The sequence below is a fragment of the Cornus florida genome, unplaced genomic scaffold, assembly GCF_030987335.1.
Source record: "Cornus florida cultivar Cherokee Brave unplaced genomic scaffold, ASM3098733v1 CherokeeBrave_3.0.0_Hap2_Chr11, whole genome shotgun sequence".
Lineage (NCBI taxonomy): Eukaryota > Viridiplantae > Streptophyta > Magnoliopsida > Cornales > Cornaceae > Cornus > Cornus florida.
In genome coordinates, this window is record NW_026775581.1 from 137,318,139 (window position 1) to 137,334,943 (window position 16,805).

General features: G+C 34.5%; 2 protein-coding genes across 2 annotated transcripts; both read right to left on the minus strand.

The window, feature by feature from the left end:
* Nucleotides 1–269: 269 nt before the first annotated feature.
* Nucleotides 270–9,995, minus strand: LOC132285977 (meiosis-specific protein ASY3). Its single transcript, XM_059788220.1, has 11 exons — nucleotides 9,572–9,995; nucleotides 9,033–9,115; nucleotides 7,158–8,690; nucleotides 6,802–7,051; nucleotides 5,476–5,616; nucleotides 5,247–5,307; nucleotides 4,973–5,122; nucleotides 4,843–4,901; nucleotides 3,715–3,849; nucleotides 2,199–2,290; nucleotides 270–1,238 (listed from the first exon to the last, which is right to left on the minus strand). Exons 2-11 carry the CDS (start codon nucleotides 9,063–9,065, stop codon nucleotides 1,167–1,169), a joined length of 2,526 nt encoding a protein of 841 aa, XP_059644203.1. The 5' UTR covers nucleotides 9,066–9,115; nucleotides 9,572–9,995; the 3' UTR covers nucleotides 270–1,166.
* A 2,234-nt stretch (nucleotides 9,996–12,229) lies between these two features.
* Nucleotides 12,230–14,389, minus strand: LOC132285550 (chitinase 10-like). The gene is made up of 2 exons (XM_059787739.1): nucleotides 13,214–14,389; nucleotides 12,230–12,651 (listed from the first exon to the last, which is right to left on the minus strand). Exons 1-2 carry the CDS (start codon nucleotides 13,654–13,656, stop codon nucleotides 12,285–12,287), a joined length of 810 nt encoding a protein of 269 aa, XP_059643722.1. The 5' UTR covers nucleotides 13,657–14,389; the 3' UTR covers nucleotides 12,230–12,284.
* Nucleotides 14,390–16,805: the final 2,416 nt, after the last annotated feature.

Consider the following 16,805-nt stretch of genomic DNA (forward strand, 5'->3'; position numbering starts at 1 on the left):
GCATTTCAACACTGCCACGTGCTGGGCCTCCGAGATATATTCCCCACACATTCAAGATGATACATAGCCCCACCATTTGTACTAATGGAGGACCCTACACCGACTCAAGGCCAATATTTGGAGAAAGATGAGAGTGCCATGTGAACCGTTCCTTTCACAATCATCAATTATTCAACATTTTTACTTTTTAGGATATATATATTTTAATCTATGTCAACGTCTATCTAATCTTTTCCTCTCAAAAGGGCCGACGTAAGGAGAAATAATTATTTCTGTTTTTTTTTTTTTTTTTATCATTTCTTTCTTCAATGATAGTACATAAACTTACCGACCAATATATATATATATAAATGTACAATGATAAAATAATTACAAACTTTGCACTTCCACAATATCTTTTCTTTCTTACAATGATCCACCTTACCTTTTGCACCTACCATATTTTATTCACTAGTAACTTTGTCATTTGATGTACACAGTATCAGCTTACCAGTTGGTGAGAATTGGCTAAACCAACTAATAATTGAAAGTGAAATACAGTATCAGCTTTCCAGTTGGTGAGAATTGGCTAAACCAACTAATAATTGAAAGTGAATTATTTCAGCAACTTTATTTTTTTCTCCCTCAATAATTTTAAAGAGGAACAGGCAAACAAATTCAGGTGAAAACAATTCACATGAGTTGGCGCAACAACCACAAAGTTCCAACAGTAAAACACAGAATGGAGAGAATTCCGAATAACAAATTTGCACATATTGCCTAAATGAAGAGATGAAACCAGATACAACGAGTATATCTATTTAGCATTTTCACATACATCCCCCAATTGGGTGTTGGTGTACTTCGGAAAAATTATATCCTTTTGTACTGTAAATCTAATTCACAGTGTCATGTTATAATTCATTACATTAAGCTACAAGGACCAAAAGCACGAAAGCCATTTAGAGACCATTTTGTTGTCCATACAACTAAGAAATAAATTTGGGAAGAGTTGAATGAGTTCCAAACCAGGAAAATACCATAGTCTCATTTCATCACCAGTAAGATGGATGAGAAGACTTACATTACAACTTAACTTCTCAACATTGATAACATCTTCAAAACTCTTGTATCATATTTGGGGCCATGCGTCTTCGTCTTGTTGATAGATAACAGCGGAAATCATGTCAACTGAGAATACCCTCTTTTAAGCACTCGGCTATTACATATTTCAATTGAAGCATCTTTTCTCTTGCCAACTGCAATGCATAAGACCAGTTAACATGCATAGCATCCTCTACTACATTCACAAATTATCTCAAAAGGTAAATGCAACTGGCATGTTAGACTATTATGGGATTTTATAACAGTTGATCAAAAATTTCAGACAGCTGAGCCAAGCTGCAACATTATTCTCAGCTTCTCACGGACATTCAATAGGTAAAACAACAGGGACTCTAAGGCTGGATATGTTTTAGATTATCAATTGCCGTAATATTGTTACTGAAAAAGATTATTTCGTGGCAGAGTAAGGATTAGGATCCACCATTAAATAGGTGGCATTTGCATGAGATCTAGGTAGGGCTAAAGATATTTACATGGTCAAACTCTGGAATATGATCAATTCAAAAAATAGTACTGTATTTCATAATGGAGCAAAGACTGAAGAAACAATAAATGGAGAGAGACAGGAGAAGAAAACAACTGAAACCCCCTGAATGGAGATTCCATGTCTGATATCACTACATGAACAAACTCTCATCAACATTAGGAGAATAAAGGATTTTTCCCTGTATTATTATTCCTTTTATAACTGATGTGACTCGCTGGTCAAGGTCCATATGCTTTTGTTTGTCTGGGTTGTGAACCAAAAGTCCTTTTAACATAATTAAAACACTAGTGAGGTCACGTGGGGAATCTTACTCTAACTATAACTATAAGCAGGGGCAGACCTACATGGAGGCCAAGGGCCCCCAAAATGTTCTCTTCTCCTCCTCTTTTCTATTCATTCTCTCTTTAAATCCTCTGGTAATCAAATCAGATTAACAGATTATGGAAGAATTTTAACTTCCAATATACAGATTGTGCTCCCCAAAATTTACTGGTCTCCAAAATATATAATAACACAGCATGATAATAATATAACTAAGACCCTGGAACAAGTGGACAACCATTTGGCAAGAAACACACTGTTCAGATTGTAAGATATGAGAACTTGCCTTGTGGACAGCCATGACTCTTCTCTGAGCATCATTCAGTTGCGTCTCAATTGCTTCTTCTGCTTGCAAGAGAAGCTTCAGGTGTGATGATTCTGACAGTTAAACGTATCAATAACAACGTATTAGAATAAGTATTGCATTTGTGTACCCTACCAGTTGTACAGTAAAAATAAGTTTTCCATAGCAGCCTCTCATGGTAGACACAGGAAGTCAGTAATATCAGTTTGGCTGCCTGGTTGGATACAACTCCATGATTTCTGCTGCATGACGTCATTGCACCAATACAAACACTCCAACCAGTTGATATTTATATTTATAGCCTCCAGTAGAAAATAACAAGCAAAAATATCATATTACTCAATGCTTCTAACACTGACAAGTGTTACTCAAAGTGTGATTTCCCATAAGACAGGGCTTGGACTTCCAGATAATTTCAATTAAGACAATTTAACAAGTAGTAAATAGAGAGAGTAATGAATAAAAGAAATCACTTCTTACACAATTTAAAAGCATATTGGAGTGATTATAAGTTGAAATAGCTAAAATAAGCAGAAAATGTATAATTAAGAATTTAAGAAGCATGGTTAAATATAACAGATATGCATGCACCTCTCCCTATATCAAATAATTATCATTTTCAATCAAATGACAGAAGAGATATAATTCGTCATTTATAAAATTAAGGGGGGAAAGGTTATATAAGATAAGACCCATGAAACATGCGCCTCATCTGATGAGACATAAAACGTACAATTCCTTGGCTCCTGACACATGCACCTAAAGGATGGTTGCCAAACTTTGAAAGCCCTAAAATACTTTAAGGCCACCTCTCCTAGATGTGAACCTTGAAACAAGCCTTAAATGACTTTTCAGTGCCTTGAGGTTACAGTAACCACCAAATATAGATGATTGGACTTGTTTATAAATACGCTACTACAAATGAGATGACGCATGCCTCTTCTATTGTGTTTCGTAAGCATCTAAAATGAATGTCTTTATTGTGTGCAACAAGGAATTGTAAACAATCTATTGTGTTTCTCAAGCATCTAAATGTATCTGCTACATCTTTGTAACTTCTTTTCTTTTTTCTTTTCTGGAAAAAACAAAATTTTGTAAGTATTTTAAAGAAGTCATTTCTGCTTAGTATTGAAACATATACACTTTTGAAAGCTTCTAACTGCAGTCTGATCACTACAGGCCATTCATGTTTATGTGCTGACAACAGAAAATGAGAGTGTATTAGCATGCCCATCTACCACCTTTATATCAAGGCCTAACTAATTAAGTGCATCCAATAGTATAATTGCAACTACAGTGTCTTGCACTATGATATATACCATTCGCGCAGACAGAAGACAACAGTACTGACCCACTTGCATACAATAGTGTTGTTGGAATGAGAAGTTGATATGTCTAATAAAACCACAATTTAACATATAAGTAACACCTCAACTACCTAAAACAAAGCATGAACACAGTCAATCAATATCCATTCAAGATGAACTTATCGTCGTACTTTGCTTGTCCACAGTTCCTTTAAATTCCATCCTTTGTGCTTCCACCCCTTCAACTGCGCTCCTGCAATCCTGGATATGCTGACTAACCTCTTCTTTGAACTTTTCGTTTATGATCCTCAGTTGTTCTTGTTGCTCTGCATGAAAATTTTACCCATTTAAGCCGTAAGAGGGGGGAAATATATATACACAGACATGAACTGAATGCATGCACTCATTCTGTAGTGGCCTGACAAATCTCAAGGCTTTATAGCTGTTACAAAGTTAATGACCTAAGAGGATATGCTAAAATCACATGCATTCCATGACATCCTCATACATAAAGAGGAAATTTCGCTATAATACTTGGAGCATATTGCATGTAAGGTTAAAGCCCAGCATTTGGGAATCCAAGAACTATAAATGAAAACCAGACACTCGTACTGAGGACTCACTACTAAATGGCCACATCTTGGTAATGATGCAAAAAATCAACATGATTACTGGAAAAACTAATTCAAAGGGCTGAACAAGAACTTATGTAGAGAATTGTTACATATATTTTCATAATACAGTATCACCATATATTTTTGCTTTTACATGTGATACTAACTTTGCTGTTCATTGCCTCATAATTTTCAGAACTTTCTTATGGCAAAATTTGCAGCTAAGTTGTTTCCTTTTCTTTTCTTTTTTTCAATTCAACAACGAATTAACTTCTGTGTATAAAAAATTCTGAAGCAGTTTGGTGTTTCCTGTCACAATAAATCATGGTCCTCTCACAAGAGAAACAAGAAGCTCACAAGCTTCAAGATAAGAAGAGTTATATCCTAAATTCCTAATTAAAACTAAGAGTTTGCCTGGTATAGGATATTCTTAAGTGAAAGGACAACAAATAATTTGTTATGATGATTTATACCAAAATAGACCTCACGTTTTACTTGCAACTCGAACGTCTACTGTTTATTGAGGTCTTAAAACCGAAAATCAAAATTTCAAGAATAGAGGTTCTCGTTTAACTTGGTTTCATATAGGCATCACTAATGCTGAGAAACAGAATATATAGGACCAGTTGCAGTGGTTATGTGATCAATTCAATGATCAGCTATAATATGGTCAATCAAAGTAATCAAATTATGAAATTCCATTACCTTGGAATCTAGTGTCTAGACGTTTTCTTTTTGATTTACAGAGACTTGATAGCTTTCCCCTGAAACATCACACACACACTTCAGAAACCGATACCCTAAACTGGTAGAACTGTCATTCTAAAATACGTACAGATCTGTTTGAATCTGAGACTCAGCATTGTGAAGCTGCGAATGTATTCCCTCAGCAACAGACATCAAAATTTCAGCAGATTTCTTACTTGTCACTGACTTCATTTTCAATTTAACTCTTTCTAAAGCCATAGCAAATAGACCAATGGCACTGAGACATTGTCAAGTGAAAGAAAAAACAAAAGAAAGTGTCATTTCTAGTGTCATTTTGAGATAGAAAATAGTTTATATTTGATGAAATTTTTAATTGTTTTATTCAGCAAAGAAAGATATACCTAGCCAATCCATCCTCTTGGTTCTGTTCTGAAAGTCCCTTAAAACCATTGCTTTTGTCACCTGTCCATTTTGTACCGCCAAAGAAGAAAATACAAATAACAACATAAAAGCCAAAAAAAATATAAAAAAATATTAATAAGAAATAGTGAAAAGGAAGAACAAACAGAAACCATAGAGAAGAAAATTGTGCCGAGGGAGCAGAACATGTTGATCTTAATGAAGGTGTACCTTTTGGAGAGAGTAAGGTTGGAGTAAAGTCATTAGGTTTAGTGCATTCTTCGCTGCGGAGCCTTTTGCTTCGATGAAAAAGGAACTTTGGTTTCTCAGCAGTAGCAAATTCTGGAAGCAATATTTCTGTTTGCCAGCAACCTAAACATGTTCAGTAAATAAAGTCAATAAATTGCCTTTACTTGGAAAAAGAAAAAAGAAAATGCAAGAGAAACCACAAATAAGAAGAAACATATGGTCATGATCACCAGCACGGTTGAAGCTTATCAATCAAGACAGTCTGACAATTAATGGATGGATTGTAGACAAAAAGTATACAAATACTACATGTAAGCTTAAGTATACCAAAAGTATGATCAGAGGCAAAAGAAACTGAATAATATGAACATTACACTCTTACACAACTCAGAAGATTCAGTGCAGCCAATAGTTATGATTGTTCAGGAACATAGTTTACAAGGTATCCCCTGATGCACTTAATGACAGGCGACCAACATCAAGTATTGCAACTAGAACCTTTTTTATTATAAATTCATTTTATGAGTTGCCTCAACAGGGTACCAATATCATACATTTAAATGGCTTTAGGTTCTTTTGTGATATTGATTGACCTTTTTAGCTCCCCATCTTTTATTAATTAATGCTATGTAAGATATTGTTTACTTGTAACATCTATATTTGGTGATATATTATGCAATTTCTAACAGGGATCATATACTCCCAGATAATATTAGCTACTCCATTTTTCCAATTACATAATCACCCCAGGATACAAACTAAAGTTCATATGAAAGGTTCATATTCAATTCAAGGCATTTACATAACTGTATGCAAGCATCCCACCCAAAAAATTGATTAAAGCGTAAGCAGGAAAGACACCGGTAATTAATCTTGTTTGATGGGTCGACAACCAAAAGTTAAAAAATTGGTCTGACTCAACACCCCCCCCCCCCCCCCAAAAGAAGAAAATTCATTCTTACCCTCTATGAGCACATTTTTAAATTACTCTATTTAATGCATCTCAGGAATAAAATGATACAGCATTTATAAAATGAAAGTAGGAACAATCCAATTATTTGTTATCTCTAATTCCGAAAATGCAATTTGATTCGTTTTTTCCTTCTTTTGGTATAAATAGGGCATAGAAATTATTAAAATATCAGTAAGTTTCTACTTAAAATCAGTTCTCTCAATCAAGTTGAGGATTGTATTTGGTAAGTGGATGTGTTCTTTTGCACATTTATTACATATTTAAAGTGAATTATTTAACAATAATAGAGGAACATATAATGCACATGCGAACACCTGAGGGTTGTAAGTTATAACCTTCATTAACTGGTGAACCTTCTTCATGGCTCTCAGAATCCCTCTCTTCAAATGATGACTTAGACAGCATGTTTTCTGCATCATTTTCTTCTATGTGGTTATAACCTTCATCGATAGGTGAACCTTCTTCAGGGCTTCCGGAATCCCTCTCTTCAGATAGTGATTTGAACAACATGTTATCTGCATCTTTTTCTCCCAAAGTAGGCACTGGTTTCATGACAGGAGAATTTTCAAGTTCCCCTGCATCTTCCTATATAGTTCAATAAGGAGACACAAAATACAAACTCGAAATAGGTAGGAACCAATACTCATAACCAAAATTATAAATATTAGCAGCTGCATAACATGAAGGATACAGATGATCCCGTCTCCACGTTTATTTCATGGTAGTCTGGTTTTGAAGCCAGGAAACTATTGAAGCTACGAATGCCTTCCATATTAAATACCCTCTCTGCAGGACTGCAATCATCCAGTTCCCTCTGGTTGGTTTTTGGCAGTGAGCCAGGTGAAGAAGTTTTAGTTGGAGCTCTCATTTCAAATGTTGTGGTCTTGAAATCTGATTGTCGGTCCACAATGTTCTTTAAAGATGGGTAGGTGAAGTCTTCTTGCTGGTCCTGGTGTCCTGAAAGTATTGGACTGTTGATATCACCTAGGTTATCAGTCATATTCACCATTGGTGATTTAGGGGCATCAGTCGTTTGGATTCCATGCTTTGGCTCAACAAACACACTGTCTTTCTTAGGAGCACAAATTTGCACACCTCCTGCTTTATTTCCAAGTGAAGATGTTTTCTCAGCAGATTTTGTTCCTTTACTCCTATCGCTTGCTTGCTGAATGTCATCTGCATTATCCTTTTGATGAAAGAAAATGTTACGTGGCTCAATACTAAAACCCTTTCTCCTACTCTTTTTTCTCTGAGACATTGAAGAAACACCATGGGTATCAACAAACGACCTTCCAGATTCAAAAGAGAAGTCATTCTTCTCCAGGCGTGTTTGTTTATAAGTAGAGGGTGGCACATTTTTAGCTTTGTTCAGTTGCACTTTAGATGAAGATCTCTTCTGGGACAAAGAACGAGTCACAGGTCTCATGGTAGTATTCTCAGGATTTTCAGAATCACTTTCTATTGTGTCCGAGTTCTGTCCAGGCTTGACAACAGGATTACTTGTTTGATCTATATTCTGCTCTGGGTTTATTGCGCCCACCTCAGGAGACTGAGAGTTAGAGAACTGCTTCTTTGGTGAAGAAACAGTTCCCAAAATGTCCCAAAGCTTCATTCTCAAAGATTCATTGCTTCTGTTTTCTGTTCTGCTTGTTTTACCCTCTACCACTTCATTTTCTGGAACAAAAACTTCCTGCACAGTTGCAAATGAAAATTCCCCCACCCTCTTTGCAGATAAATCCTTTGCTCTCTCCTCTCTGTAAGTGACCCTGCTAAATTTCTTCTGCTTGTCATCAACAGACATCTGGTTTGCAAAAAACTGAACAGCATATGATGATGGTGCTGCCTTTGCTTCATCACATGTGTTGTGCATGCCACTGGTGATTGGTAACTTTGAAGTCGGTCTTGCATAATGAACTGCCTCCAAGTTTGGTTTTTCCGGGAAGGAGGTTTTAGTAGAAACCCAGGGGGAAGTCACCTGCTCTGGAGCATCAGTTTGTCTACCAATAACGGCAGCTCTGACTTCTTCCCAGTTGTTTCTATCTTCCCTGGATTTTCCTTGTCTCAAAGTTAACTTTTCTGCGTTTGCCACAGCAGCCAAATCTTCCATTGTAGTTTTGGGTCCTGTTTCCACTGAGGAGTCTACCATAACTCCTATTGAAATCTTCCTGGATTGGCTACATGGATGATAATTGCTCCCAAAACTCCGAACATCACTCACGCGATCCTGAAATTTATATTTGATTATCCATGAAACATCTAAATATCTCCACTCCCCTATTAGTTCATTTAAATAACTACAGAATAACCATATTTTCCATCAAAATAAGAAGAATGATAACAGAATCTGATGTGAAAAACAATACTAGTAGGGATCTAAGAATTTACGGAGTAACTGGCATATAACTAGATACAACAACCCCAAATCCATCCACCAGAAAATTGATTTAGATAAAGAAGAAAATCATGCGTATAAGTATTCAAATTTAAGCCAATGAAGAAGATGAGAAAATTAAATGTAAAACCCGGCTATAGTCTTTTTCTTGAGATTATAAGTGACAAGGCTTACATCTCGCAAATTTTGTTGTCTGCTGATCTCCATTATCACACTTCAGCCAAGCAGAGTAAACCAATAAATCAAGCAGCTATATCCTGAAAAATAAACAGAGAAATCAACAAAAAAAAATGAACAGTAAATAGAAACAGCTCAGAACCAACAAATTCAATATGAGGAAGACTACTACTAGCTTGTATGTGTGTCTGTGTTTGAAACAAACAAATGAAAGAACGGTAAAATTATTCAGGAACTGCTCATCTCGTCCCCAGTTATGCATTTCACTACTCTTCTGAAATTGTCACGGAATTATTATAATAATTTATTCTCATTTTTTATTCTACACAGGTTCGATTGCCCACATATTAAATTGCAGATAATTTTCAAAACACAATAAGAAATATACCAAACCTAGAACAGACAAAGAGATCGGATTTAAATTGATCAAAAAGAGACCAACAATGAGTAGAATTATCCATAAACACTCCAAATCAAGAGAGAAATAGATCAATTTCAGATTGGAAAAAGAAATGGTGATAAATTGTATGAGTTACTTGTAATATTTTCGGCGCTGCTCTTCGAGGAACTCCATTTTCACGATTCTGAAGAAACTGAAGCGAATCTCCCAAACACAAAGGCGTAGAGAGAGAGAGTGTGTGTGTGTGTGTGTTTTTTTCGAGATTTATGATGAATTTTTCGCAGTGAAGTTGGAGGGCTTTTCAAAACGGAGAGGGTGTGATGAGTTGCGTGATCTGAGAAGAGATGCAGAAATAAAATAGGCGGGAAAAATAGAAGGGAAAAAGAAAGTGAGGTTCTCTGAATCGAAACGGCCAGGGATTTCTAACGTATTCGCGGTGCGCAACGCACCAACAGAGCTCGACTGGATTGACGACATTGCCCCTTGCTTTTAAAGTACTCTTTTCTTCTTCTTTTTTTTTCTCGCTGTTTCAAGTATCTGACTCAGTCTCTTGCATGATATAAATTCAAATGTTTAAATATTTAAATATACAGACCTCTTTAGTTTTTACGAGTAATTTGACTAAAGTTATGTTATGTTATTTATAACTTCAAACGTTGATAATAGTGATGATAGTGATCCACACAGAGTACCTTTTACATATTTAATATATATATATATGCGCGCACTTTAAATACAACTAATCAATAACTTTCAGAAACAATTTGATTCTCTGAGATGTACTTTAAATATTAATCAATAACATTTATGGACAGTTGAATTGACATAAAGTCTCTAGTTAATTAGTATGATTTAATTAATTTTAAGAAGCTTAATAAATTGTTCATGATATATAATACTCCTATGAGTTAATTTAATAAAATTCCCTTTACAATGTATAATTTGTATATTACCCCTTGATGTGCCAAAGTAAACTGTAGCATTTTGAAAGTAATAATTTGGCCATTGTGTATAATCGAAATAATGAGTTGCATTTATGAAATAATGGTGTTGCAATTTTGAAGTAATAATGTTACATATGTGATAGAATGAATGTACTTGTAATTGAGGGCGGCCTTTATCTCGCTGTAGCAAGAATCATATAAGATAATAACATTTTTATGATCCAAGTAGCCTTGAAAATTTGAAATCAAGCTTCAATAGGCTCCTTTTATTATTGTTTGATAATTAATTTATGATACAAAATTTTAAACCGATAAAGAAATTCGGATACAGGAGACAAAGATAACAATCACTACTCATCATAATATTTTTCATAATTGGCGATTTCTCTTATGAAATAAGGACCGGTTAACATAAAAAGGGACGTCACCAATACCTTGTGGCCTATTAGTATTTTCTCTACCTTTCAAATTGAATGGTGCAAGAATTCAAGTCCTCAAATGAGCAAAATAAATGTGTAAGTGATGTTTGTGTGTGTCTTGCCGTTAAAAAAAAAACCTGATGTTAATCTCGGTTATTTCTTCTCTTATCTCCATTATGAGGTACTCTCCTATATAAAAGAAGGGGGGATCAACTCAAAAAGTTTGTTATACAATTATGTTAAAGTACTAAGTTGATTAAACTGGTGTTACTCTCACTGAAGTACTAAATTAATTACATGGAAAATGATATTCGGGCCGACGATTTTGGCAGTTTGTTAGGTAGAAACACGTGGCTGTTTACGTGGCTGTCTAGTTGTACGTCCAGTTGAGGATGATCTGACCGGCGGTGGCGATGGGCTGGCTATGATGGAGCGATGGTAGAGAGGTCGGATGGTGGGAAGATGGCGACAGCGAGCTCGGACGGTGGAGGGCTCGCCGTGATGAAGAACTGCTGCCGGCGAGCAAGGAGAAGCTCGGCGGTGATAATATCCCTAATATCATGGCTGTGAACTGCGGCTTCAGATGATGACGACCAAAGAGGATTCCGGCGGCTGTTCACTGTTTTTTTTTTTTTTTTTTTTTTTTTTTCAGAACTCCTGCATCGATTTTTTTTTTTCTTCAAACAGTGATGAGTAAAAATTAAAAAACTGAAAACGAAAATCGGTGGTGATGGATTTGCAGTTCTTCGGATCAGGTTTTGGGTTGATTGTGGTGATGTGTGGTGATGGTTTTTGGTTTTGTTTGGTTGGTTGAGGTTTGTACGATGAAAATTGACTTGGTTCAGAAGGTGATTGTGGTGTGGTGATGGGAGGTTGTGGGTTGCCCTTGCAGAGATGGGTAAATGGTTTGCAGAGACGGTGAAATCGACAGAGATTTTTTTTCTGTAAGTTGGTTGCCAGGTAGACTGCCATGTGGATTCTGCAAAAGTAATCAGCCAAAATGATCGGTCCCTCTATCACGACCCTAATTACATTGGTATTAGTTTCTGTCAAAAAGTGTCATAAATTAACCAGTATCATTTTCAGTTACCTTTGCTCAAACCTCAATTCTTGTAGGATAGGCCTCCGATTTTGAATTGCGCAGAATTTTGCATCAACAATTTCTTTAGTTTAGTTGTAATAATATGAAATTATGAAACCAAAAAAACACTATAATCAGTACACAAAATTAAAGTGATTGTTCTACACTTGAAATTATATCCATACATACTTTATAATTCCTTCAAAGTTCTATACTAAAGAAAAATTTCAAACATGCACGTATTTTGTGTCTATTATACCAAAATTTGAATCAAACTTCCATTTCATTCCATTTATTCAAATTTTCAGAAAAGCCAACAATTAATAGTGGAAGCAACATACACAAGAAGATGAGTCTAGGCATTTCAATATTGCATTCCTGTAAATATATATATATAACCATGCATTAAAATGATTTTTGATATGCGCAATCTAAGTTAGGTCCAGTATCAACACTAAACAACTTGGCATATCTCCTGAAATATCCAATCCGATCGTTGACTCGTTCATCGTTAGGTATTCCACACTCGAGTCCACCGTTGATAATGTTAGTGACCAATCCAAAACCTATCGTACGATTAGCTGCCAAATCAGCTTCTGTGGGGACATAACGTCCAACCATGACTTTGTGACAAGAAAGGTTCGGTTGTTGCTCAGTCATCCAAAACCAAAGAGCTGTTTTGAACGCGATTATGGAGTTATTTGATACAGTTTCAGGATTTTTTAGTCCGTCAAATCCCAACGCCTTGCCAGCTGGACCATAGTTGTAATTCCTGCCATATGCATGCAACACAATTGACAAATAATTAATAAATAAATAAATAAATATTCAAGAACTAATTTAATGTGAAGTTATAACTATGTTAACCTAATTAATGTCGAGCTCAATCAGCCTTGACAACCAACATAATGAGTCTATACTCAACCTAATTAAGCATATTTTGCTATGCTCATGTTAAAACTCGAGTTAGCTAGATTTGAATTGCTCGAGTTCTAGTGGGCGGCACTTATTTTGAAACAGTTTAATTAGGGATCATCGACTTAGGTATAAGTTGAATTTGGATTACGCTGCAATACTCCCCGACTATATGAAGACATTTTGTAATGTATAGACTCTCAATTAAGGAATTCAGTTTCTCTCCCTAGCTTGGACGATCAAGTGCACTAGAGAAAAAAGAGATCACCACATAATGAAATTCACAATGTCCTCGGACAATCTCTAGTGCACATGGAATGATATAATCCAAATTTCTCCATTCAGACTATAAGGTTGTCCTACAGAAAATATAATATTCATATATATATATATATATATATATATTTATGGAGAGTTACCATGATAGTTGAATAGGTCCTCTTCCTTTGTAAGTTTTGCCTGGGTAGCAAGGCCATTCGGTGTTGGTGGAGTCACAATAATCACTCTGCGGACTAACTTCCTCTTTAAAGCACAAACCCCAAGCGTACGGCCCGTCGGGTGCGGTGGGCCAACCGCCGGTGGTCTCATGGGAGATCTGAGCAAGAAAAGCAGCAATCTCACGCTTGCGCGTGCTTAAACATCCTGTTTTACCGAACTTAGGAAACCTTTTGGATGCTTCAACAAATGAATCATAGGTGTAGAAGTCCTTAGCAGGGCAAGCGTTGTCATCTTTGTGTAGAAATATTGAATCAAACACCTCTTTGCTGATTATCGAAGAGATGGTAACAGCACCATTAGCTGACCAGAGAATGAAACAGCAATAGTAGGCCAACGCCAGCAGTGCCAGAGATGAGGATCTCATTGCTGGCTATACTCTGTGCTGCTGTTTTTGTTAAAATGGAGCTACAGACCTCTTTCTTATATACAGACAATGTATACAGATTTACAGACCCATCTAAAGTCAACGTAAAGGATGTTTTTGACTTTGTCAAAACTTTCAATCTATAATATATATATATATAATAATAGTATGATTTTAGTGGATCTACAGAGTGACAAATATAATAAACTTTTATAATGTCGATCTTTAAATAGTGGTCTGTTTCTTTTTTAATGTTTTTTCATTCAATTCAAGAACTGTGTTCTTGGACATGCAATGATAATAATTTAGCACAAAATAAAATAGCCCACAAATTTAAAGTTTTTCGTCGATTAATGCAAACATGTATTTTTACATTGAAAACAGCAATTGAACTTTGTTATTTTGGCAACTTTTGAGCACATATTAAATTCCCGACAAAAAATAATAATAATAATAACTTTTGGGTGCATATAAACTGCATGGCATTAATGTTTATTCTCATTGATGGTATCTAAAAATAAAGTGAGTTATAAAATTAAATTAAAATCGAAATAAGATAATTGAACACGTTGGGTCGTTATTCATCCCAACTAGATGTTTGTGCTTGGTGAGGGCCTGCCCTGTCAACCACCACTAATGAAGTCAACGTATATCCTACCTGAGATTTTTTTTGTTAGCAAAGTTCACTTTCTATTCAAATTTCAAATTTTAAAATTACTTTTTTATACATATATTTTAAGTTAATGAGTGTTAATTCACAATCAAACTTAATTCATTTTCGAAAATCTTGTATAGAAGTTAAATTATGACTAAAAATTTTGACAGGAATGGACTATAACAATTATATTTTTGTTGACATAAACTGAGACACCATGGTATGAAATTGTCTTACCAAGCAACCAAAGACCAATCTCTATTTTTGTCTCTAAATTTAAAATATATGGATGTAATTTTATTATAATCATTTTATTGCATTTTATCAAACCAATCTCAGATTGCATTTTACTATATACACCAAAATTGGGGTTATATACACCAAATTTGGGGTTTTATCAGGCCAATCTCAGATATCAAATTTGGGATTTTATCAGATCAATCTCAGATTGCATCTTACTATATTCTTATTATAATTATTTTATTATCCAAAATGTCTCAGATTGCATTTTACTATATTCTTATTATAATTATTTTATTGTCCAAAATGTTAATAAGTCATTTTGTTGCTGTTTGTCCACGCACACACCCACCATCTCCCCATTGAAGTTTAAATCTTGATTTCATTGTTTATTAGCAGTCCTTTCAGCAGAAAATGCCCCTTTTGCTTTCTCGCTATCTAAATCTAGGGCCACAAGCAAATTGTTCAAGTCGAGCAGGAAATCAATCTTTTTTAAAATAATTTTGTTGCGAGTCAATTCATTTTTAGATCAGAGTCAATAGTACAGGAGGATAGACTCCGCAATCAAATCAAAGAACACAACATATAAAAGATCTAGAGAGAGAAAATTGCTATATATATACATATTATATATATTTATATATTATTCGTTACATGTATGAAGAGAAAGAGATCTAAGTTAGCAGTGAAAGAAAGGGAAGGAGGGAATGTACCGTCACAAAGAGAGAGTGAAAGTGTCGTAGTGAGAGAGCAACACTATTAGTAGATTTGTCCGAAACACATCCAAAAGAATTTTTAGTATCGCAGAGAGAGAGAAACATTGGTGGTCCATCTGCGTGAAACGAAGCCGAAAGGGTATTTTTTTGTCTTTGATTTATTATTATTATTAGTGGGAATGAGTGGGAATGAGATGGTCATTCTATGTATTTGATAGGATGGACATTTTATAAAAATGTTTTGGAATGACTATTCTACTTTTAATGTGAAACAGCAGATAAGAGAAAGAGAATAAGAAAGTGAAATAGTCATTCCATTTCAGCCCATTCCATCACACTAAATTAAGCCTAATTAATAAATTGAATATTACTTTTAACTTTTTTATCTACATAAAATAAAAATAATTATTACCGCGATTGAAAAATTGTTTTGTTATTTACTTTCGTAATATTTATGATACAATTATGAAAGTACTTTACTAAACATGTCCTTACCCCATTTATAAATAATTTTGGATGGAGATAAGAATATTTATACTCAACGAGGATGAGGATGGGGTTGGTGTCCCCCACCCTGTTGCCACGCATAACATTCTAGTGGATTCGGTGCATCGGTAAATGTATTGCATTAGGATCCACATGGATCCCATTATCTTGTATTCAAGGGTAGAGTAATGCTCGACCAAACTATTTGGTTAGGTTTTTTTACCTAATTAGGACTATCTTTTTGCCCGATGTTTCATAAAGTTTATTAGATCATATATGTTGTACACTGTGTTTGTTTTACTTTGTACTACCTAACCTACTAATAAATAAGATTTCATACCTATATATACACCAATTCAATATGCAATTTCTCATTACATTTAACAGGGATATTTGAACAGCATGCCTAAATGCTTACAATTCAATCTTATGCAATTAATTTGAAAATGCTGAATTGAAAATTTCAAAAAAAAATTCAGATCTTATATTTATGGGTTATGAGTAAGTTGATGGGATGTCTGTGTCGGGTAAAACATTTAACCTTAAATTTAGTGCAGAAATTGTATACAAATTGTTTACAGTTTATGAAAGTTATATATGATTAACAAAAATGTGAAAAAGTAGAATTATAGGCAATTTTTATTAATTATACAAATTTTTTTTTGGAAGAAATGCAAAAGAGTCCTTTTTTACTTTTTTAGATTTACGACTTACAACCCTTTATTATCTATTTGCCAAAAAAACCCTTATACTTTTATAAGGTTTCTAAATTGTCTGTATATATTTTTTTCATCAGGTAATATACTGTAGATGAAAAAAAGTCATGCGCTCGTCCTCATATGACACATTAATAATATATTTTCACTATTATATATTTTTTGCTAATTAAATTAATTTTGGGCAATAGGGAAAATGGTTAGAATTAGAACTATATTGACAGTTTATCTTAGGATTCTAACTTAATTTTAATAAATTTTATAATTTAAAATTATTTTAAACTGATGTTTTTATTTATTTATTTTATAAGGTAGTTATACATAATTATGTATATG

Coding starts and splice junctions, on each gene's coding strand:
- LOC132285977 (XM_059788220.1), bottom strand. CDS start 9,065: ATGGAGATCAGCAGACAACAAAATTTGCGAGAT. Junction 5,308..5,475: donor AACCTTACTCTCTCCAAAAG/GTACACCTTCAT, acceptor CAAAATGGACAG/GTGACAAAAGCAATGGTTTT. Junction 2,291..3,714: donor AGGAACTGTGGACAAGCAAA/GTACGACGATAA, acceptor TTTAACTGTCAG/AATCATCACACCTGAAGCTT.
- LOC132285550 (XM_059787739.1), bottom strand. CDS start 13,656: ATGAGATCCTCATCTCTGGCACTGCTGGCGTTGGCCTACTATTGCTGT. Junction 12,652..13,213: donor GGACCTATTCAACTATCATG/GTAACTCTCCAT, acceptor TGCATATGGCAG/GAATTACAACTATGGTCCAG.